This window comes from Halictus rubicundus, chromosome 11 (genome assembly GCF_050948215.1).
Source record: "Halictus rubicundus isolate RS-2024b chromosome 11, iyHalRubi1_principal, whole genome shotgun sequence".
Classification (NCBI taxonomy): domain Eukaryota; kingdom Metazoa; phylum Arthropoda; class Insecta; order Hymenoptera; family Halictidae; genus Halictus; species Halictus rubicundus.
In genome coordinates this window covers 7928485-7947375 of record NC_135159.1, presented here as the reverse complement: position 1 = coordinate 7947375, position 18891 = coordinate 7928485, and the positions used below count along the sequence as shown (strand labels likewise).

The 18891-nt window shown below is 33.0% G+C and overlaps 7 protein-coding genes across 14 annotated transcripts; 4 read left to right on the top strand and 3 right to left on the bottom strand.

Annotated features, from left to right (window-relative positions):
• The first annotated feature begins 37 nt into the window (after nt 1–37).
• LOC143358797 (ubiquitin thioesterase otubain-like) lies at nt 38–2000 on the top strand. Its single transcript, XM_076796253.1, has 5 exons — nt 38–299; nt 367–419; nt 742–1041; nt 1106–1306; nt 1380–2000. Exons 1-5 carry the CDS (start codon nt 257–259, stop codon nt 1575–1577), a joined length of 795 nt encoding a protein of 264 aa, XP_076652368.1. The 5' UTR covers nt 38–256; the 3' UTR covers nt 1578–2000.
• A 5-nt stretch (nt 2001–2005) lies between these two features.
• Nucleotides 2006–3748, bottom strand: Borcs7 (BLOC-1 related complex subunit 7). 4 transcript variants are annotated; one of them, XM_076796261.1, is made up of 3 exons: nt 3567–3748; nt 2980–3118; nt 2006–2899 (listed from the first exon to the last, which is right to left on the bottom strand). In XM_076796261.1, exons 1-3 carry the CDS (start codon nt 3608–3610, stop codon nt 2720–2722), a joined length of 363 nt encoding a protein of 120 aa, XP_076652376.1. In that variant the 5' UTR covers nt 3611–3748; the 3' UTR covers nt 2006–2719. The 4 variants fall into 4 exon arrangements, with proteins under 4 accessions (XP_076652376.1, XP_076652379.1, XP_076652377.1 ...); XM_076796264.1 differs by having other exon boundaries at nt 3586–3748; XM_076796262.1 differs by having other exon boundaries at nt 3453–3593.
• A 91-nt stretch (nt 3749–3839) lies between these two features.
• Nucleotides 3840–8862, top strand: LOC143358793 (putative ATP-dependent RNA helicase TDRD12). Its single transcript, XM_076796246.1, has 18 exons — nt 3840–3985; nt 4062–4249; nt 4343–4611; nt 4692–4891; nt 4969–5104; nt 5174–5312; nt 5386–5550; nt 5821–5973; nt 6049–6201; nt 6276–6516; nt 6583–6729; nt 6807–6988; nt 7062–7187; nt 7266–7414; nt 7488–7658; nt 7796–7964; nt 8394–8573; nt 8636–8862. Exons 1-18 carry the CDS (start codon nt 3901–3903, stop codon nt 8858–8860), a joined length of 3078 nt encoding a protein of 1025 aa, XP_076652361.1. The 5' UTR covers nt 3840–3900; the 3' UTR covers nt 8861–8862.
• A 50-nt stretch (nt 8863–8912) lies between these two features.
• On the bottom strand, nt 8913–13853 carry LOC143358794 (uncharacterized). 2 transcript variants are annotated; one of them, XM_076796248.1, is made up of 14 exons: nt 13653–13853; nt 12897–13167; nt 12526–12647; nt 12324–12445; nt 12111–12253; nt 11875–12043; nt 11400–11802; nt 10990–11327; nt 10575–10921; nt 10433–10506; nt 10136–10364; nt 9737–9909; nt 9400–9672; nt 8913–9261 (listed from the first exon to the last, which is right to left on the bottom strand). In XM_076796248.1, the coding sequence occupies exons 1-14, from the start codon at nt 13788–13790 to the stop codon at nt 9076–9078; spliced, it is 2988 nt and encodes a 995-aa protein (XP_076652363.1). In that variant the 5' UTR covers nt 13791–13853; the 3' UTR covers nt 8913–9075. The 2 variants fall into 2 exon arrangements, with proteins under 2 accessions (XP_076652363.1, XP_076652364.1); XM_076796249.1 differs by lacking the exon at nt 13653–13853 and adding an exon at nt 13242–13571.
• Nucleotides 13854–14308: 455 nt separating this feature from the next.
• On the top strand, nt 14309–15219 carry LOC143358801 (large ribosomal subunit protein eL31-like). 3 transcript variants are annotated; one of them, XM_076796260.1, is made up of 3 exons: nt 14309–14439; nt 14707–14933; nt 15036–15219. In XM_076796260.1, the coding sequence occupies exons 2-3, from the start codon at nt 14713–14715 to the stop codon at nt 15184–15186; spliced, it is 372 nt and encodes a 123-aa protein (XP_076652375.1). In that variant the 5' UTR covers nt 14309–14439; nt 14707–14712; the 3' UTR covers nt 15187–15219. The 3 variants fall into 3 exon arrangements, with proteins under 3 accessions (XP_076652375.1, XP_076652373.1, XP_076652374.1); XM_076796258.1 differs by having other exon boundaries at nt 14367–14511; XM_076796259.1 differs by having other exon boundaries at nt 14426–14545.
• A 345-nt stretch (nt 15220–15564) lies between these two features.
• Nucleotides 15565–16830, top strand: Ntmt (N-terminal methyltransferase). Its single transcript, XM_076796254.1, has 4 exons — nt 15565–16048; nt 16119–16305; nt 16370–16478; nt 16545–16830. Exons 1-4 carry the CDS (start codon nt 15884–15886, stop codon nt 16771–16773), a joined length of 690 nt encoding a protein of 229 aa, XP_076652369.1. The 5' UTR covers nt 15565–15883; the 3' UTR covers nt 16774–16830.
• A 38-nt stretch (nt 16831–16868) lies between these two features.
• LOC143358796 (heparin sulfate O-sulfotransferase) lies at nt 16869–18880 on the bottom strand. Of its 2 annotated transcripts, none has more exons than XM_076796251.1 (7): nt 18414–18880; nt 18086–18315; nt 17777–17862; nt 17564–17702; nt 17399–17496; nt 17173–17330; nt 16869–17104 (listed from the first exon to the last, which is right to left on the bottom strand). In XM_076796251.1, the coding sequence occupies exons 1-7, from the start codon at nt 18544–18546 to the stop codon at nt 16893–16895; spliced, it is 1056 nt and encodes a 351-aa protein (XP_076652366.1). In that variant the 5' UTR covers nt 18547–18880; the 3' UTR covers nt 16869–16892. The 2 variants fall into 2 exon arrangements, with proteins under 2 accessions (XP_076652366.1, XP_076652367.1); XM_076796252.1 differs by having other exon boundaries at nt 18435–18880.
• Nucleotides 18881–18891: the final 11 nt, after the last annotated feature.

Genomic DNA, 18891 nt, shown 5'->3' with positions numbered 1-18891 from the left:
ATGTAAATTATATAAGTGCACATTATGTTATGCACAGGTACGATCTTGTGTACGCATGCGCACTGAAAACGCGCCAGAGTTTCGCCACTGTGTACTCTATGACTGTGTATCTATCCAGTTTAGGAAATATAGTCGCCAATCTAAACTGTTCAAATACGACGGCAAATGTCTTTTCAATTTCCACATGGACATCGGGCTTTTATTTACGACTGGTAATTTGACAGTCGTTTCAAAATTTATGAAAATCTCCTGAAATATGGAAGAGAAATCTTTGAAAGGGCAGTTAACGGAAAATACAGGTTCTTAAACGTATAGTACGGTCTCGAGTGACGGACTTATAATTTATGATACTCGTTTTTATTACAGATGTCAACCAAGATGAGTTGATCCTTCAGCAACAAAGACGAATCGAGAAAGAGGTTAATATTCATTTTCTGTCACTTTCGAAATTCGTGCGTCGAGAAATTCTCTTGTCAGTTATTGATCATTTCTTGTTGGTAAATTACAAGTTGTAGTCCGTTGTTTTCGGTAATTGTCATTGATATTTATCTCTTCTGTCTTACGTATCCGTGCTCAATAAATATCTTGCTCGCTGCGTTATTTGCAAATAATTTTTGCAATTCGATACATCGAATATCACTTTTACATTTTTACGTTTCGAATGTTTTATTAAGAAACGACAATTCAAAATAGATGGATATCAAATTTTTTATTGTTATCTAATTTCTACATTTTTTTCAGATTTCTGAATCTATTGCTTTAGTTGGGGAAAAAGAGTCGATAGAAAGCTTGGAACGCGAATACACCGAGGATGGAGTATATCTTTCGAAAGCTAAAGTCCTCGGACAAAAGTATTCTTATATTAGAAGAACTAGGCCAGATGGAAACTGTTTTTTTAGAGCCTTTAGTTACGCTTATCTTGAAAAGTTAATCGGAAATAAGGAGGAGTATGAGAAATTTCGGGAACTTGCATTGAAAAGTAAAGACTGTTTGGTAGCATTAGGTTTTCCTCAATTTACAGTCGAAGACTTTCATGACACAGTAAGTATAAAGAATGAATGAATTACTAATTATGTTGAACTGTTATATTCAATATTATTCACAGTTTATGGAAGTGATCGATAAAGTAGGAGGAGACGCAGAGTCGAGTTACATTGAGCTGCATAAACTTTTTAATGAACAAGGTTATTCTGATTACGTTGTTGTATATCTTAGATTAATTACGTCTGGTCAATTGCAACGTGAAGCTGACTTTTATCAGCATTTTATCGAGGGAGAACGCACTATTTCAGAATTCTGTCATCAAGTAAATATACGAACGCTATTTAATTACAATGAATAAATATTGTGTGCCTTGTGTAATTTTTATCATTTTGCAGGAAGTCGAGCCAATGTATAAAGAATCCGATCATATTCATATTATAGCAATGAGCACTGCTCTAGGAACAGGTGTACGAGTTCGTTACATGGATCGAGGTGCAGGTACTGAAGTGACTGCGCATGATTTCCCAGAAGGTGCCACTCCATCAGTTCATTTACTATATCGTCCTGGCCATTACGATATCCTATATCCCTGATAAATTTCATACCCTAACACTGTGGGGCATCTTTCATGACAAAAATCACTTATTCGGAGTATTTCGTTTTGTGTATGTAGTCAAAATTAATAGATTTCTGATTTGGTCGAATACAATTTAATGTTGTGATTAATTAACTTAAGTTCTGTAACACACATTGCGAAATTATGAAATTTTATGTAAATGAGAAAAGGTATTTGCATAGACATACAAACACTGAATTGTTGTCGTGAAAGAATGTGAATTGAAATTTTCTTTTTTCTGTCAATTTTTTAATTCTAATTATAAATTTAAGTATACGGAATAAACAGTTCAACAAGAAGTACAAAATATTATTCCTCGTGTTCTGATTGAAATTTTGAATGCTTATATTGATATTGAACTTTCTTTAAGTCACTAGAAGAAATAAAAAATCATATCAAAGGCTGCATTATATTAGTACATTTTATTTTTACAATAATATCTGATTAGTACTTTTCGTTCAGATATATACATTGAAAGTAAAATTTAAAAAGCGGTAAATATTATCAACGTAATTAAAACAATTTTAATTACATTTATTTATGTAAATATCTTAATAACACTTTTTATACATAAATGAATTCGTTAACAATAATGAAGAATGTTTCGCTAAATAAATACAAGGTGTCCCACTTAACTTAAGCATCATGAATTTCACTTATTGATAATGAAAAAAAGTCAGTTGAAAACATAATTAAGATTAATCGTAAGAGGTACATAAATTTGGTAAACAGACCATTTTTCTTAAAGTCATAGTTTTTGAGATTTTAAGGTCATCCATGTTTTTTTAATGGAACTGTACATTTTTATCTCTGTCACGTGATAGTCAAAGATAAGACTAAATTAAATAATAAAACCAAGGTTATAGTTATAATTCAAATATTTTCTAATAATAATTCAAATTTTTTAATTGATTCAATTGCTCATTACTGTAATCATCAGTGTAATTGAATTGTACTGCAATTGAAATACAACATAATTAAACTACAATGTGTATTAGTCATATGACTTTTAGTGTCCCTTTTTCACCCTTTTAATCATAGGGAATCTTTCTCATGAAAGTAGAACATTATAATACAAATGCACAAAAATTTGTTATTATAATTAAGTACAAGTACAATTTATCTTTGCATGGCGCGTACTTGTTCTGTAACATCTTCTAAGATTACGGAACTCCTGCCAAGAGATTCCATTTGAAATTGTAAATGTGTAACTATGAGAGTAAGTTTCTTTAGATTCGTTTCTGCATTCTCTAGACCATGTTCTTGTTGTGCAAAATTTTTTGCGCTGTGCATCAATATCTGCAAACAGATTTGTCAATTAAATAAGTTGTTAATTTCAAATGAGTGTGGATTATGGAAAATTGTTTGTAGGATATTACATCGCTGCTTTTTGAACCCCTCTGTATTTGCCTTGCAAGGGAAGCAATGTTATTTACATTGACTTGAACTCTATCAGCTAATCTCATTTTTGATTCGACAAATAAACTGCGAGCACTGGTACTTGAAGCTGACGCCATGCTGTATAAAGGTCATTTAGATTAAGAATGTTTATTTTGAATAGTTACAACATATATTATAAATAGTTATTATATTGCAAAAAATTCGCAAAATTTAAGATACATCGAAAAGTAGAAACGCAGAATGTAAAATACTTTTGTATTGAAGTTGAACACTATTTAGAAACCTTGTATTTACTAACTTTAATCTTTATAAACGATCTTTAATGGAAGATTCAAATAAACAAATTAATATTTCCACATAAATAAAATCATCAGTATGAATCATTGATACTTTCAAGTAAATATTCATCTACTTCGCATTATAACCAAACAATAATATTAAAACATTTTACATGTTTATATGGCACAATTATTTTGACCAGAAAATAATGGTTATTTATTGTGGTTATATGTGGTCAGTTATTTTGATCACAACCATCCAATTTACAAAGCATTTGACACTTAACCTATTGCATTTCTGCGCACCTGTCCTGCGCATAAAAAAAATCATCAGATCACCAGATCAATTTTCTAGTCCCTAGTCCCTAGTCATAGTGTTACAAATGATTTTTGCCGTTACAAACAATGAAAATTTCGACAAGAATCATATGATTCGTAAAAGTTGAAAATAGCGCTATTTCATGTAGCAATAACTGGTAGCGGTAGCAAGAACAGACTGCCCGATAGGATTCTTTCGTGCACCATCGATTCGGTTGTTGTCGAGAATCGATTCAAAAGATCGATTTTTTCGTCTAAAGAATCGAATTAGGTACTTAAACTGTACTGTAATGTATCTTGTTTATGTTTATATTGGAATCTGTGCTATTACTGTGGCTAATTTACACGAAATATAATAAAATGAAAACTGAGAGTATCGATAGAGAAGGTAAAATTCTTTTTTAATTTCTTGTTACAAGTTCACTCATTTTAACCGATGATGTAATGAATTTTCTTGTTTGCAGTTATCATTTTACCTTGTACAGCAATGGCAATTACAGTAACAAACGTTCTAACACCGCACATGATACGAATTTTTGAAAGGAAAGATTATGAGATACAGTTAAACTTAATTAACAAAAAGTTAATACAATTAGAAAAGAAAGGATTATTTAAAGTAAACATGGAGCATGTAGAACCAAAAATCGGAGATGTAAGGTTTACAGTTAAAAGTGACAGTTAAATGAATTATTATTAGTTTCTACTACTTAACATATATTTTGTACTCATTTATTACTTCTCGTAGGCAGTTATAATACGCGAGAAACTTGACAAGAATATTGATCTTCCTGCATGGCTATGCAGAGGACTTATTAGCAATATTATAAATACTACAAAGAACATGTATCATGTTTTTTTACCTGATTACGGAATAGCTGTTAAACTACACAAAAGCGATTTTTGTTTTTATTCAACTGACTTAATTCAGGAGGAGTATTTAACCTACACTGTTGGTTTATACAATGTTTTACCTACTGCTCTAAAATCTATCTCACAGGAGAAGATTTCACTCTTGTATGTTCGATCAAAGTTGTGTAATCATTATTGTCTCGTATATTTCATAAGAATTAATGATGCGTTACTTGTACCTATAGAATTTTGGAGGAATGGGATCTATTAGCGATACAGTATACAAAAGAATTGATGGCTGCATCCACTATGGTTTATTTTGATCATTTAGTATCAGATAAGCATGGTAGACAATATGGGGAATTTTATCTCAATATCAAAGGTAGTCTAATAAGACTAAGCGAAACTTTAAGCCTCAATAATGTTGCTACGTATTTGCAGAAGGGTATATATTTTTTATCTCTTTAAGTAGTGCATTACAGTTTCTGATATACCTATAATGATTAATTAATGTTTATAAAGATATGATGAAATGTATACAAAATCCTTCGAATCACGAAAAGTTAGAGACAGACGTAGTTAACAATGAAATTGTATTGTATATAAACATTTCCAAAGAATGCAAAAAACAAAATGAACGCAATAAACAGGAAAACAGGTTTGTTGATATGAAGAAATAATTAATAATTTATTAATATTTATTAATTTGTAATAATTTTACGAAAAGGAGAAATAAGTTTGAAGCAAAGGAACAGTTGCTTAATGAATTAAGAAAGGGAAAGGAGAAAGTATTAATTTACGGAGGAGTTAAATATGATCCTTTATATACGATTTCTGATCTGAGATTTCCTGCTGAAATACATAAGGTATAAATATACATATAATAATATTATTAATATACATATAATATATATTATTAATATATATTACACTTTCAAGGCTTTTAGATCATTAGTCAACTCATCCAGTCCGAAAAAGATTCAATCTTATATTTTACCTGCAATAAAAAATGGTTTGGATGTGATAGCAATTGGAGCAGCACAATCTGGAAAAACTCTTGCATATGGACTTGCTGTTTGTGGACTTATGGTTTCGAAATCAAATGTAACAATATTATGTTAACATGCTTATATGTTTGAAATTTTATTGAAAAATTTATCATTGTGTTTGAGTAAGTCTCTAAAGTTTTTATGATTGAAATGCATTAAATGTTCAACTTCAAGAATTTGTCTATTACAACCATGAAAGTTATGCAAGTGTTTCTTGCATAGATCGATTTTGTAGTTTCTCTCAAATACGACGGTATATAATATTGTTCAATTTCCGATTTCATAATTCAAAAATCGTTATTAAATATTTTATAATTCGATACAGCTTTCTCAAGGTACGAAACCAGTCTCATTGATATTATGTTCATCATCGTCCAAAGTATTAGAAGTCCATTACATGTGTACAGAGTTCTTACAAAACTCTAAAACATTAAGATGCGTAGCTGTAATTAATGGCAAATCGGAAAGATCGCTAGCCGTATGTAAAGTTCCAAAGCAATACAAATAATAATTAATAAAGTAATAAATTAATAATAACTTGATAATTTTTCAGGCTGAAATATATAATGGCTGCCAGGTTTTGGTGTCTACGCCAAATTGTTTGGCTCGTTTCATAGATCAAAACAAAAAATTATTGAATTTTAAAAATTTACAATATTTAATCTTGGATGACGGTGACATTATTCTAAAGAAATATTTTAACTCTGTAAACATTGATTATTGTATTATATTAATCTTCATATTTATTCATAACAATATATAAAATTAATTTCTCGTTAGATAAGTCAGTTGTTGAGAAAACACAAGATCATTTGCAACAGAGAACTAAGAAGCATCAGCACAACATTGCAAATAATAATAACAGCAGAATGTTGGACGCCACTATTAAAAAAATTAGCAAACATTTTAATGAATTGTCCGTACATATGCATAGCATCTTTCCTAGAAGCCACAATTTTCAAATCTGTGCGCCTGAAGATGTATATAGTGAATACGAAGAACAAAAATAATAAAATTTTCGGTAAATTTATACTTTTGAAATGTTGTAAGCAATTTTGTTCAATATGGTAACAGAGGTGTTTCGCAGATCTATTGGGCGATAAATTTTGTACATTAAGAACTGTGATAGTTTGTAAAAACAGCAATGAGGCCAAAGACTTGCAAACATTTTTGAAATTAAACAATATAGATATTCTCTTGGCTCACGAAGAGATGAACCTTGTTTCTTTGCAAGGTATGCAAATGTTTTCATTGTGTTCATTATTATGAGGAAGCACACGGTATATTATATTTAAAATTATTTTCATACAGGAATTAAGCAATGTTGGGATGCTTGCGTAAACGGTTCATATCCGGTTTTAATATGCACAGACGAAGTCTTGTCAGACCTGGACGTTACAAACGCAGTTTGGTTAATACACTATTCTATCTCTTTACGCTTTAAAACTCGATTTAACTTTCGCTTTTCAACACTTTTTAACAGTTTGCAAGAAGTATGCTGCTTTATAACAGAGAAAATTAAATACCGTCTTTCTAAATATCAGTAATTTGTTGTATTTCTTTCAGAAAAAGTCGAGATGCGAAGTGACTATCATAGTTGACGAGAACAGTGACGTACAGTTTCTGAGTTTAATAAACTTAATGCAACGCATGAATGTTGTGGTTCCTCAAGACATGTTGGAAAAGATCGAGGTATACATAGAAATCAATAAAAGTAATTTAATTTATCATCTATGCGTTACCTTAATGAGTATTCTCAACACTTTTCAGCATATTCGAGTAACTTTAGAAAAACGAAAGCAAAACTATCCTTTGTGTAGCAACGTAAAGTTGTGGGGATTTTGTCATAATAATCCTTCTTGTATAATGAGACACATAATTATTTCAGAAATGGATTCGCCAACTCTGAACATTCGAATGTAAGCTAAAATTGAAAGTTTCGAATTAATTTAGTTTAAACCTCTAAACATATATTTGTTTCCGTTTTGATAGAAACGACAAAGTGAAGTTTAGACTAGTCAGTATACACAATGCCACTCAGATTTCTGCTAGGATTATCTCATATATTAAATTTGATACATTGGAGGAAATAGAACTTTCAAATGTGGAGTATATGACAATTATTGTAAAAATTCAAGAGTTTTATTCATCAGTAGACAACAGGTTTGTATATAAAAATTAATCTGCATTATTTTGTTAATTCAGGAAAATTCTTAAAGTTGAAAATTTGGTTTCTTGTTTTTAAACAGTGTTACATTTTTTACTGTTGCTACATCCTTTGTTATTATTTTTATACGTAGAAGGAGATGCGAGTCAGTGAACATGGGTGACATATGTGGCCTAGAAGAACCAGTAGATAATTACCAAAGAGTAGAAATTTTAAACATTACGACCGATAACAAGACTGACAAGCCAACATACGCGGATGTCAGATGCATTGACAATGGAGTTATTTTAAAACATGTGAATGTACGGTGAAATATCTCGCTTACAAGGAAACATACAGAAGTGATACACACTGATTTTTATAAGACATTTGGGAAAGGTAATTCTTAGGAAAATATTGCACACGTATTTTATTTTTATCGGTCTACATTGAAATAGTGAAAACAGTCGTCAAAGAATATTAAGAAATATACAAATTTACTATTTTTACAACCCCTCTGGCTCTAATAGTTCCCGAAATATTCGACCAAATATGGTTCCGACTTTGCGGACTGTTTTCACCCCTTGAATATGAACGATGGCCGCTAAACAAAATATGTGTCTATTATTTTCGTAAGAATTACGTCTTCCCAATGTTACATTAAGATCTGGAGACGTCACTTCGAGATTGTCCGTTGTTAGTAATACATGACTCCATTAAAAATAGTGTAATCAATTGTTTACTTACAATAGGTATATAGATTGTTGGATATGCCAGAAGAATTTCGAAAATACCCAGCGCAAGTGGTAGAAGTAATTCTCGCCGGCATAGCTCCGCACGACAATGAGTACGTTTGGAACCGATGCGCGACTGATGCTGTGTTCCAATGGTTCAAGGACAACGTTGACGACAGGTCCTATATCATAGGAACGGTAAATCGTATTTTACGAACACGCGTAGTTCTTCCGAATGGAATGTAACACTTTATTTTCAGGTAATTCTGCATTTGAAAAACACGATGTGGGTGGACACTTTGGAAGTCGGAACGAAATTGATCGGATACAAAGACATAATTGGCGCCTCTCTGAAAGCGGAACTGTTGAGAAACGATCACGCTACTGAGAATAATCATCACTTGCCCCTCATGTGTAAGCTTTACAAAGATGCCGGTTTGTTGGAAATGAATGAAACCGATTTAAACGTTTTAATGCATAAATAAACATAAATAACAGTGCATTTTCAAGGTTCATCAATTATTGAGAGAACTGGTGTATGATTATTTCGAACGAATTCATGCTTTTATTGGCTGCTATTTGTATTCTACAGTTTCTAAAATCAAAAAACCTTTTCTTTTACAACTGTTTAATTATATCTGTATCATATCTGATGTCACTTGCGAAAAAAGATTTATATGGTTGTACGTTTTTTTTTTTTTTATACAATAGTGAGGTATTCGGAAGCTAGTTGTATTGGGTCCACGTGATAAGAAGTAACTAAACGGACTTTTTGGCCGTCCTGTGTCGTGAATTCGATTGCCTGTTCGTTTTCGGTGATTCCGGATTGCTCAGATTCCTCCATCTGATTGATTGTTGCGACTGCGTTTGCGTCTGTACTTTCGTCCTGTTATGGGCAATTAATTATATTAGTTTAACCATGTCAAACATTATTATTGAAATTAGTTATTGAAACGCAGATCTGATCTCGAACCATCTAATTACTTACTCGCTGAGGTAAATAAATTTATCTAATAATATTTACCTCCAATGCTTTCACGATTGCTTCCGCATCCGTTTGTACACTCGAAATATTCTTCATTTTTACTTCCTCCGCGTTCGCAATGTCAACGCTCTTCATGTCTGAACCCTGATTAACATGAACGCTCAATGGTGCTGTTAAGTCGTCTGCAATCACTCCTGGATGAACTCTGATCTCCTGACCGTTGTTAAGTTGGTTAACAAACTGGCTCTGGGATAAAAGTTGTCGGGCATCTTGAATCGAAAGAGGAATTGGATTGCCTTCTTCATCTGTAATCTGCAAGTACACTGTTTGTATATTGTTTTTCTAATTTATTCAATAGTTAACATCATAATTCTACCTGTAATTGAAGATCAGATTCTGAAAGTTCCACGTTCATTCGCTCGCTTGAATTGCTACTGCCATTATTGTGAGCGGGGTTCGAAATCATTTCGCTGCTTTCAACATTTATGTTAGGTAACGACTGATTAGCGTTTACCTTGTCCTCTTTGTTCCTTATCATGCCAGCATCGACTAAATCATAAATAAAATTCATTTCGAAAGGTTCTCCTAAAAGGCTATAGCCAAATAAAGTGGTCAAATATGCCTCCAAACCATACCATACTCTTTCATCATACCATTCGAAATACCTGCTCAACAAAAAATTACGAAAAAATTCATGGTATGATGAAAGTTCAATTTGGTTTCGGGGCACTTTTGTCCACTTTATCTAGCTGTACCTATTCATAAATATTTTTACCGAAATGTAGAGTTCGAGACTGATTAGGATCATCAGGGTCCTGGTATGACACATAAATGATCTGCTGGATGCCATCACCAGATGCATCATCTGTTGCAATGACCTGTGCCATTTGGTCAGTTAACGAGTGTTCATCAGACTCTTGGGAACTTGGCAGAATTTGCCAAACTTCTCCAATTGGAGAGCCTTCAACTTCACCAATCGTGGAAATTTTATTCTCTCTGTGCACCTAAAATTCTCTCGATAGTAATCGTAATCGCGTAACATTTTATTTGTTGGTAAATTTCAAACTCTTACTTTTTTATGTTTCGTGAGATTGGAGCAATCTGCAAATGCTTTTCCGCATATGTCGCAAGAATATGGTTTCTCTCCTGTCGAACGAATCAAGTTAATTATATGCTGCATCATGAAATCAGAAATTAATAGAAAGCATACTAACCAGTATGAAGACGGAGATGCTTTTTTAAGGCCCACTGTTCTGTGAAACCACGATTACAATGAGCACACTGGAAGGGACGTTCCCCTTTGTGTCTGCGCACATGACACTTCCAAGTATCTTTGTGTAGGAAGCATTTCGCACAGAATTCACACTTCCAAGGCCGCTCCCCAGTATGTCGCTTTACGTGAAGTTTAAACTGCGAAGAAGTTGTGAATTTTCTTCCACAATAGTCGCAGCAATATGGCTTTTCTCCTGTATGGATTCGCATGTGCTCTTGCAGATTTCCATTCTGCGAGAAGCTTTTGTGACATACTTCGCAAGTGTACGGCTTGTGACCCGTGTGCCATCTAGATATAAATTTATTTACTTATTTATCGATATAAGCTTCTAAAAACAATTCTGCTTTTATAATGACCTGTAATGCAACGTGAGGCTAGTTTTGTGAGCGAACTGTTGCCCACAAATTTCACAGAAATATTTCTTCTCGCCGGTGTGCGTTGACTGATGGTTGATCAAGTTTGCTTTCGTCTTAAAACTGGCGTTGCAAGATTTGCAAATGTATGGTCGATCGTCTGAGTGTACCAGTTGATGACGTTGCAATAGTTGCTTGTGTTTGAAACTCTTTCCACACTTGTTACAAACAAATCGACGACCATTGTTGTGCTCTGCCTCTTTGTGGTAGACTACCGAGCTTGGATGATTCAGAATCTTTCCGCAAATGTCGCACGGATACTCTTTCTCCAATTTATTTCTCTAAAAAAAAACGGTAAAAAATACTTATCGCACATCTGTATATAAAAAACATTTAAATTTTATGATACTCACTTCGTGTATCGACATATGAGCCTTTAAATCAGATTGCTGTGTAAAATCCTTATTACAAATTGTACAAGAGAATAATTTTTCGCACTGGTGGTCCATTTTTACGTGCGAGTTGTAATCATGCATGGATTCGAAGGATTTATCGCACAGTTCACATGAGAAAGTCTTTTGAACGTGGTCTGATGCGTCTGATAATTTAGTTATATTTGGCTCTTCAGAGGAAGAGGGTTCGAGAGTGTTCGCGACCCTATGATTCTCTTCGGATGAAGGAGACTTTAAATCCTCAACATTCTGTTCACTACTACCATCGTGGTGACTAGCTTTTTGATGTAAACTCAAGTTCTCCTTGCTTGTAAATAATTTTTTACACTCTGAACACTCGTATTTTATTCCCTTGTGGAAACTCCTGTTCAAAAAAAGTATTTTAATCATTGAATTCGACCACTATAATAATATATCTACAAAAATGTCGACTTACTTATGTATAATATATCTGCTGCGTTGTAAAAAGCCTCGGCCACAGAGCTGGCACGTAAATTTATTTTTTCTACGACGTACCTTTGGTCGACCTCGTCCTCTTCCTCGATTCACTATTACTAACTCCCCTAAGTCCTTCCCTTCTTCGGACTCCAAGTGACCAATTATCTCTGTGTTAAGAAAGAAAAATTATTATTCAATAAATACCTTAAGAAAGTTAAGTTGTTCGTTCCTTACCTTCTTGACTATCAGGGACAGACATATTTAATTGTTCTTCTGAATCTTCAAAGTTATCTGGCTCTTCGTCGTCTTCCTCGTCGATTACTCCTTCTTCCTTGTATATTCTCTCTAATTCCTTGCCTTGAACTGCTTCCATGTATCTAGGGCATTCCATGCTCTGTTATAAAAATGACAGTAGTTACATTGATTTATCTTGTTTTTGAGAAGTACCTTTTTGGAACCTTACGCTTCCTACGACGTCTCCCGTCTCCGTCCATCTCATCTACCTCCTCTTCCTGTTTATCTTCTTCCTCCTGGCTACCGACCTCCGCCACTACCCCCTTTGCTAACTCCTAAAATTAAATTTGAAAACTATTTGCAATCCATCATAAAAGTACTTCTTAGATTAATTGTTGATCTGAGATATACAAACCATAGATATGCTTTCTATGTGAGTTTTCGGTGGTCGTCCTCTCTTTCTTTTTGGTTTACTTAGTCCCTCCATTTGTAAACTCATCTCGTGCTCCGCAGCATACATAGAACCATCTGGCAATACTATGTAAAAATATGAAATTTTTAATATTGAACACGCTAATTGTGACCAGCCATTCCATAGCCAAGCAAAATAGGCCGGATGTTTAACGTGTTAGGATATGAGTACAACAGGCTATGATACTAGCGAAACTAACAGCGCTTGTGATGATCGACTGCTAAGCTCACGATTCGTTGTACTCGTACCCTTACAGTATTCTCTCCATAACTATCGAAATATACTATATAAGCGAAATAACTATAAAATAATACTTTTTATTATAATTTGCTGCTCGAATTGATCCTTTTCGTTGTATTGTGAAATGTTGTCTAATTCTGGTATATCTGTAACTGTTTCCGAAGTTTCTTTGCCAGCACGAAATCGCTCCCGTTCCGCCTTGCGCTGTTGTTCTACCTGATGCTTCCACATCTCACGAATTTTTCTCTGTCCATCCACCAGTAGCTCGAAGAACTGAATCGTTGCCTCCAGTTGTATGTTACAACCAGGGCATATAGTGCGTGGCAGTTTGCCGTCATCTCGGATCTTGAACACAAAATTATTTTCAAATACAATTAAGAAACATTATTTCATAATATCATAACCTTAAAATAAATTACCTAATTCTTATAATTTGCTACTTGTATACCTACAATCTCGCGTACCGTAATTTAAGCCAGAGAATGCTGTATACCTTTGTGCGAATTGGCTTTTAATTAATAAATCGGCACATAAAAATGCAACAACATCAATGGAATATTCAAATGATGATTAATAACTTAAGCCTTTCAATAATTCATTGATACAACTGAACTATTTGTTAGCGTTGTAAAATACTGTGTCATCGAGTAAACTCTTCATGGAAACACCAAAATCTTTTTCATATAGCTTTTTAACAGATTTTCATAAAATAAACAAAGCACGAAGCTATACGAAAAGTATTAAAAGGAAACATTGGACATTTGATTCGTGTAGTATTTATACAAAAAGCAGGAAGTCAAGTTAGAGACTGATGTTTTGAAGACTCGTACCTTGAGCGGCAAATACCGATTCACCATGGAACACAAATCCGGATCGTCGTTGTCCCCTATATAAAGCAATTCTCCATTTCCATTGTCTTCTGCACATAATCTACAAATTGTTGAATCATAAAGTCTCACTTCTGCCATGATTCCAGATGAAGTGGGCACTAACGACTAACATCGATTTTATCCTAACCAAACTGACGAATGAGTGCGTATAGTTTTGCCATAGTACGTATTTTCATTCAAATTAAACAATGCTTCAGTTTAATATTTTGTACGTGAATACTGAAACAAGAAATAACTTTTTCATTCGTAATATTGTTTATATATCTTGTTATTTATATATTTTTGTTTAAGATAGCTTATGGAAGCGATAATCGATTCACTATCGATATCTCGACAAATCGGAACATGTACATAATACTATATCGATAGTTTAGAATCGATTTTTTAGGAAATCTTGATTGTAGAAGCGCGACTATCGACAAATCAATCGACTTTTTGAAAAATTCAATATGTAGTAAGTAAAGTTTCACAACTATCGATAAGATATCGATCATCGATATTAGTATATTTATTATGTCTGTATAGAATAACAATTTATATAAAATAGTTAAACAATCAAATAGCATTGTCTTGCAACATTTTATATTATGAATATACCGTACTCATATTTTTATGCGGTAAACATGTATATATAATATATGTGTATAGTCAATGCCGCATACGGAAACGATGAGTTTAGGAATACTAGAAACTTCGGTTCCTTTACAGCGTGCCATTTTTCCGAGAGGTAATGTCAAAATCACGGAAAATAGAATCGTGAAACATCTGGCTGCGAATTGTCCTAAATAAACAAGTTTGGGTACAATTACCGTAATTAATTGCTGCGCAAAATAGTTTGTAAATTCCAACTATACTCTTTATTTTTTTGTTATTAGTGTCGTAGAGAAATGATAAATCAAATAATGTAACCTGTCCGTGCTTACATTATAATGTCGCTAATAACCTAGAAATTGATGCGACATAAAACCATAAAATAAAAAAAAACTTTCTTTAGGGCAAAATGACGAAGACAACAGAGAACAAAGGAATGAGCGCTATCAACGAGGTAGTGACTCGTGAATACACAATAAACCTTCACAAACGCCTCCATGGTGTAGGATTTAAAAGGCGTGCTCCACGAGCGATCAAGGAGGTCCGTAAGTTTGCTGAAAAACAAATGGGAACTCCAGATGTGAGGATCGACACACGCTTGAACAAGCAACTGTGGTCCAAAGGAATTAGGTCACTATTGCAATTAAATATAGAAAGACAAATATGTATTCATAGATTGATCAGAACCGAAGCAATTCTGTTCCATTCTAATTAAATTGTGGTATTTTTCAGGAATGTACCATTCAGGGTGCGTGTACGATTAAGCAGAAGAAGAAACGACGACGAAGACTCTCCCAACAAATTGTACACCCTCGTCACGTACATACCAGTTGCTACTTTCAAAGGTCTACAAACAGAGAATGTTGATGCCAGTTCAGATTGAATTATTTCTAAAACAATAAATAGTTTTCGCCAATTCCTATATGTACATGATTAAAAACCTCTACATTGTACATTAATAGTTGACTAAAACTTCTATCAATTGTCTGTTATCTAGAATTATTAATTAATATTTCATCTGTGCGTCCTCTATGACGTCGCTTCATATGAATTTAAATGCAAAAATATTCGCGCTCCGCGATAAGAACTATGTGTCTTTTTCTTGTCTACAAACCAACAAAATAAAAAATTTATAATCGATTTAAGCCATCCTGCAATTTCTTGATTAAAGAAATGTTTCAAATATAAAAGCTATAGAGATGTTCGATTCTTCTTCAAGAATCGATTCTTCCAAAATATCGAAATGTGAAGAATCGATTTAAAAAATCGATCTTTTCGCCCAAAGAATCGAATCGGAATCGAACATTCCTAATGTCTACTTGAAATTTAATACCTACAACAAGAACATTAAAGACGTGTATTCTTATTAAATTTGTAATCAAATAGAAGTTATACACCTTATATTATGTAACAATTATTATGTTGAATATAAAACTGACTTGGATAAATATATAATGAAGTTTATATAATAATTGTTATACATACTACATAGCAAAACACATGGCACATCTTCAGTATATTTCTGTTTATTTCCTAGTTATTAAATTTTTAACCTAATAGTAACTGGAGCAACATTAATAATGGAAAGAGAAGAGAATGGCAATGAAGAAAGTGATTTTTATACTGCAGCTGCCAAATATTGGGAGCACATTCCACCAACTGTAGATGGAATGCTTGGAGGTTTTGGATTTATCTCTCAAACAGACATTAGGGGTTCTACAGTGTTTTTAAAGGCTTTATTCGAGGTGTGATAATTTAAACGTCATATGATTATTAATGTTCAAACACTGTAGTAATTGTTTTGTTTGATTTTAGTCAAAGAATGCACCATCGAAAACATACGCATTAGACTGTGGTGCAGGTATAGGAAGGATAACTAAGAATTTATTATTAAATCATTTTAAGTACGTCGATTTAGTGGAGCAAAATTCAAAATTTCTAGAGGTTGCTAAAACATGTTTGAAAAACTATTCTGTGAGAATTGGCAGCTACTACTCTATTGGTAATTTTTAATTGGTGCTGTTAACTATTTAAGAGGCATTTAGTTAATTCAGTAACATTTGAAGGACTCCAAAACTTTTGCTTCCCTGCCAAGAAGTACGATGTCATTTGGTGTCAATGGGTTCTGGGTCATTTGAAAGATGATCATTTAGTACAATTCTTTCAAAACTGTTCGTAAGTACTTGACGACTTCATCATTTAAATATCTAGGCACTTAACTATTGAATATAATTTTTGCAGAACGGGTTTGAGACCCAACGGTATAATAGTAGTCAAGGAGAATGTTACGAGCACCAAACATTTGGAAATTGACGAAAAGGATTCTTCTGTGACACGTCCTCTATCACAATTATACCACATATTTCAAAAATCGAATTTAGTTTGTATCAAAGAGGAACAGCAACACAAATTTCCACGTGGATTGTATCCTGTTTACATGTTTGCTTTGAAACCTGCAAACGCTCTATGAATTTGTTGAAAATGAAACCAAATTAATAAACTATTTCATTGTTTTACATTTTTCAAATATGCACTTTTTTACTTTCATACGAAAATATACTAGAAAACTATTTATTTAAGAAAGTAAATTTATTTTGGTCGTATTTTTTCATACATAAATCGTTGATTCGCGTCTTGAGGTGAGGCATTTATCAAACGTTTCTTCACGGCATGGAAATGCATTAGAGCAAAATTGTACAATTCATTCTCCATTTTCCAGACAACAGATTTTTGTATCTTGTCTACTGTTTCAGGTCGTGGATTAATCTTTTGCGTGGTCTGACGCAAATGTGATTTATTATCTGAAATATTATAAACTGTGAACATTTCTTAAACACAAGTAAGATCTAATAAACATTTTCTTTCTTACTATGTAAAAAAGAATTGTAAGCTCCTTTGAAAAAACGTGGAAGCACGAGCTGCAAAATTTCAATAAATTCCGTTAATTCCTCTGTCACTCCCACAAGGAGATAATGCTTCTGTAAATTTCTCTTCGCTTCTTCCAATGCCCAACTATTTCCAATTTCCCTGAGGAACAGTCTTGTTATTTAAACATCAGAGAAAAATTAATATTATCATGTTTTATTAAATCTTACCAACAAGCAGGATCATGGCCACATAAAAAAGGTATTTGTAACCACATGTTATTTGGATCACAATCTGGTTGACCAGCATCAATACAATCATCGAATGTCTAAAAAATAGAATAAAATAGTGACCATCTGTGTACCTAATATAAACCAAAATTTATGTATACTAACCTTTGTATCCCCATGTTTTTTTCTAATTAAATGTGGTCTAAAATTGTCTCCATATCTTAAAAAATAATAATAAGACACAAACCTATCTAAAGGTTTCCTTAGGAGATTTATATACAAAGGCATTTGTTTTGCTCCAAACCTTAAAATGCAAGACTTAATTTAAGACAATAAGAAAACATACATTACACATAATAAATACCTTTCTTTACTCACTTTTCAAAATTCAAAAATGCCACATGACCATGATAAAATGCTGGCTTTATTGAAGTCCATTCACTTATATTATTCACAAATTGAATCTATAATTTCAAATACATAATTAAAATGATATTGTACAAAGTTAATACGTTAAACACCATGCCAGCTCATTTAGATCGATCGTAGATTTCATGCCACACCATTACACTGATTTCTGTTCATGCATGCAGCTCTCTATTTGATAGTAGAGTACAATGTAAATGGAAAGTCAAGCAAAACAGGCTTAGGATTTAACGTGTTAAATGAAAAAATTGCAAATGTTACCTGATTAGGAAGAGTAAGAGTATGCATATTGTTGGTAACATTAATGTGTAAAACATGGTATTTGTTTTGTTTACACAGATCATAGACCAAACCAACAAAACTGGTTGATGCTGTTTTTGGTACCCTGTTGTAGATGATAACGACATCGTCGAAAGGCAACGATTTATAAGATCGCTGGCTGGTTTCTAGTCCAGTTTGAATACTGTTTTGGTCTTGTGTGATGGCATTGTCTGGAAGTACGATACGATACCTATGTTATTCCATCACCTTTAACAGAATGAAATATTAAAAGGACAATGCTCTTTACGTTAGAAATTCATAAAATTACATTCTCTATAATCACGCGTACGCAATAATTTGTAGTGATCCTCCAGGAAATTTAATTTAATTTTTAGGTAAATAATAGTGATTGTAAATATCACCACCAGAATCCATTGTAACAGGAAACTTCTATGTATCATTATTTCTTTGTTCGAATAGGTTAATTTTTCCGCATTATGTGTACCATGAGGAAAGAATCACTTCACAGATTGTTAATAACACCAAAGTAATAAAAAAATCAATGTGAAATGATAAGTGCTGATAAAACTTTATATAAACACTGTCAACGTGATTTGACTATCTCTGGTGGGCAGATGCGTGGCAATAAATCGATCATCACTTATCAATAAAACAAGAAGAACTAATTTTGAAATTTACATCGATTATCAGTTATTTACACATAAAATCGAGATCTTTCGTCTACCAAGGTCATGCACTTCAACAAAGCTCTTGTCGTAGACTTCGATTTCTCGAATTATTAACAA

What these genes read in the sequence shown, in the direction of transcription:
- LOC143358801 (XM_076796260.1), top strand. Translation starts at nt 14,713, where the DNA reads ATGACGAAGACAACAGAGAACAAAGGAATGAGCGCTATCAACGAGGTA. An exon ending in CTGTGGTCCAAAGGAATTAG is followed by an intron (nt 14,934 to 15,035) that starts GTCACTATTGCA and finishes GGTATTTTTCAG; the next exon opens with GAATGTACCATTCAGGGTGC.
- LOC143358796 (XM_076796251.1), bottom strand. Translation starts at nt 18,546, where the DNA reads ATGATACATAGAAGTTTCCTGTTACAATGGATTCTGGTGGTGATATTT. An exon ending in AAAAACATGGGGATACAAAG is followed by an intron (nt 17,497 to 17,563) that starts GTTAGTATACAT and finishes TCTATTTTTTAG; the next exon opens with ACATTCGATGATTGTATTGA. An exon ending in TTACAATTCTTTTTTACATA is followed by an intron (nt 17,105 to 17,172) that starts GTAAGAAAGAAA and finishes ATAATATTTCAG; the next exon opens with ATAATAAATCACATTTGCGT.
- LOC143358794 (XM_076796248.1), bottom strand. Translation starts at nt 13,790, where the DNA reads ATGGCAGAAGTGAGACTTTATGATTCAACAATTTGTAGATTATGTGCA. An exon ending in AGCCTCACGTTGCATTACAG is followed by an intron (nt 10,922 to 10,989) that starts GTCATTATAAAA and finishes ATTTATATCTAG; the next exon opens with ATGGCACACGGGTCACAAGC. An exon ending in ATCTCACGAAACATAAAAAA is followed by an intron (nt 10,365 to 10,432) that starts GTAAGAGTTTGA and finishes AGAGAATTTTAG; the next exon opens with GTGCACAGAGAGAATAAAAT.
- Borcs7 (XM_076796261.1), bottom strand. Translation starts at nt 3,610, where the DNA reads ATGATTTTTTTTATGCGCAGGACAGGTGCGCAGAAATGCAATAG. An exon ending in GGTGCGCAGAAATGCAATAG is followed by an intron (nt 3,119 to 3,566) that starts GTTAAGTGTCAA and finishes ACCTTTATACAG; the next exon opens with CATGGCGTCAGCTTCAAGTA. An exon ending in GGGGTTCAAAAAGCAGCGAT is followed by an intron (nt 2,900 to 2,979) that starts GTAATATCCTAC and finishes ATCTGTTTGCAG; the next exon opens with ATATTGATGCACAGCGCAAA.
- LOC143358797 (XM_076796253.1), top strand. Translation starts at nt 257, where the DNA reads ATGGAAGAGAAATCTTTGAAAGGGCAGTTAACGGAAAATACAG. An exon ending in GCAGTTAACGGAAAATACAG is followed by an intron (nt 300 to 366) that starts GTTCTTAAACGT and finishes TTTTTATTACAG; the next exon opens with ATGTCAACCAAGATGAGTTG. An exon ending in TTTCAGAATTCTGTCATCAA is followed by an intron (nt 1,307 to 1,379) that starts GTAAATATACGA and finishes ATCATTTTGCAG; the next exon opens with GAAGTCGAGCCAATGTATAA.
- Ntmt (XM_076796254.1), top strand. Translation starts at nt 15,884, where the DNA reads ATGGAAAGAGAAGAGAATGGCAATGAAGAAAGTGATTTTTATACTGCA. An exon ending in TTTTAAAGGCTTTATTCGAG is followed by an intron (nt 16,049 to 16,118) that starts GTGTGATAATTT and finishes GTTTGATTTTAG; the next exon opens with TCAAAGAATGCACCATCGAA. An exon ending in CAATTCTTTCAAAACTGTTC is followed by an intron (nt 16,479 to 16,544) that starts GTAAGTACTTGA and finishes TAATTTTTGCAG; the next exon opens with AACGGGTTTGAGACCCAACG.
- LOC143358793 (XM_076796246.1), top strand. Translation starts at nt 3,901, where the DNA reads ATGTTTATATTGGAATCTGTGCTATTACTGTGGCTAATTTACACGAAA. An exon ending in TGAGAGTATCGATAGAGAAG is followed by an intron (nt 3,986 to 4,061) that starts GTAAAATTCTTT and finishes TCTTGTTTGCAG; the next exon opens with TTATCATTTTACCTTGTACA. An exon ending in TTATTTTAAAACATGTGAAT is followed by an intron (nt 7,965 to 8,393) that starts GTACGGTGAAAT and finishes TACTTACAATAG; the next exon opens with GTATATAGATTGTTGGATAT.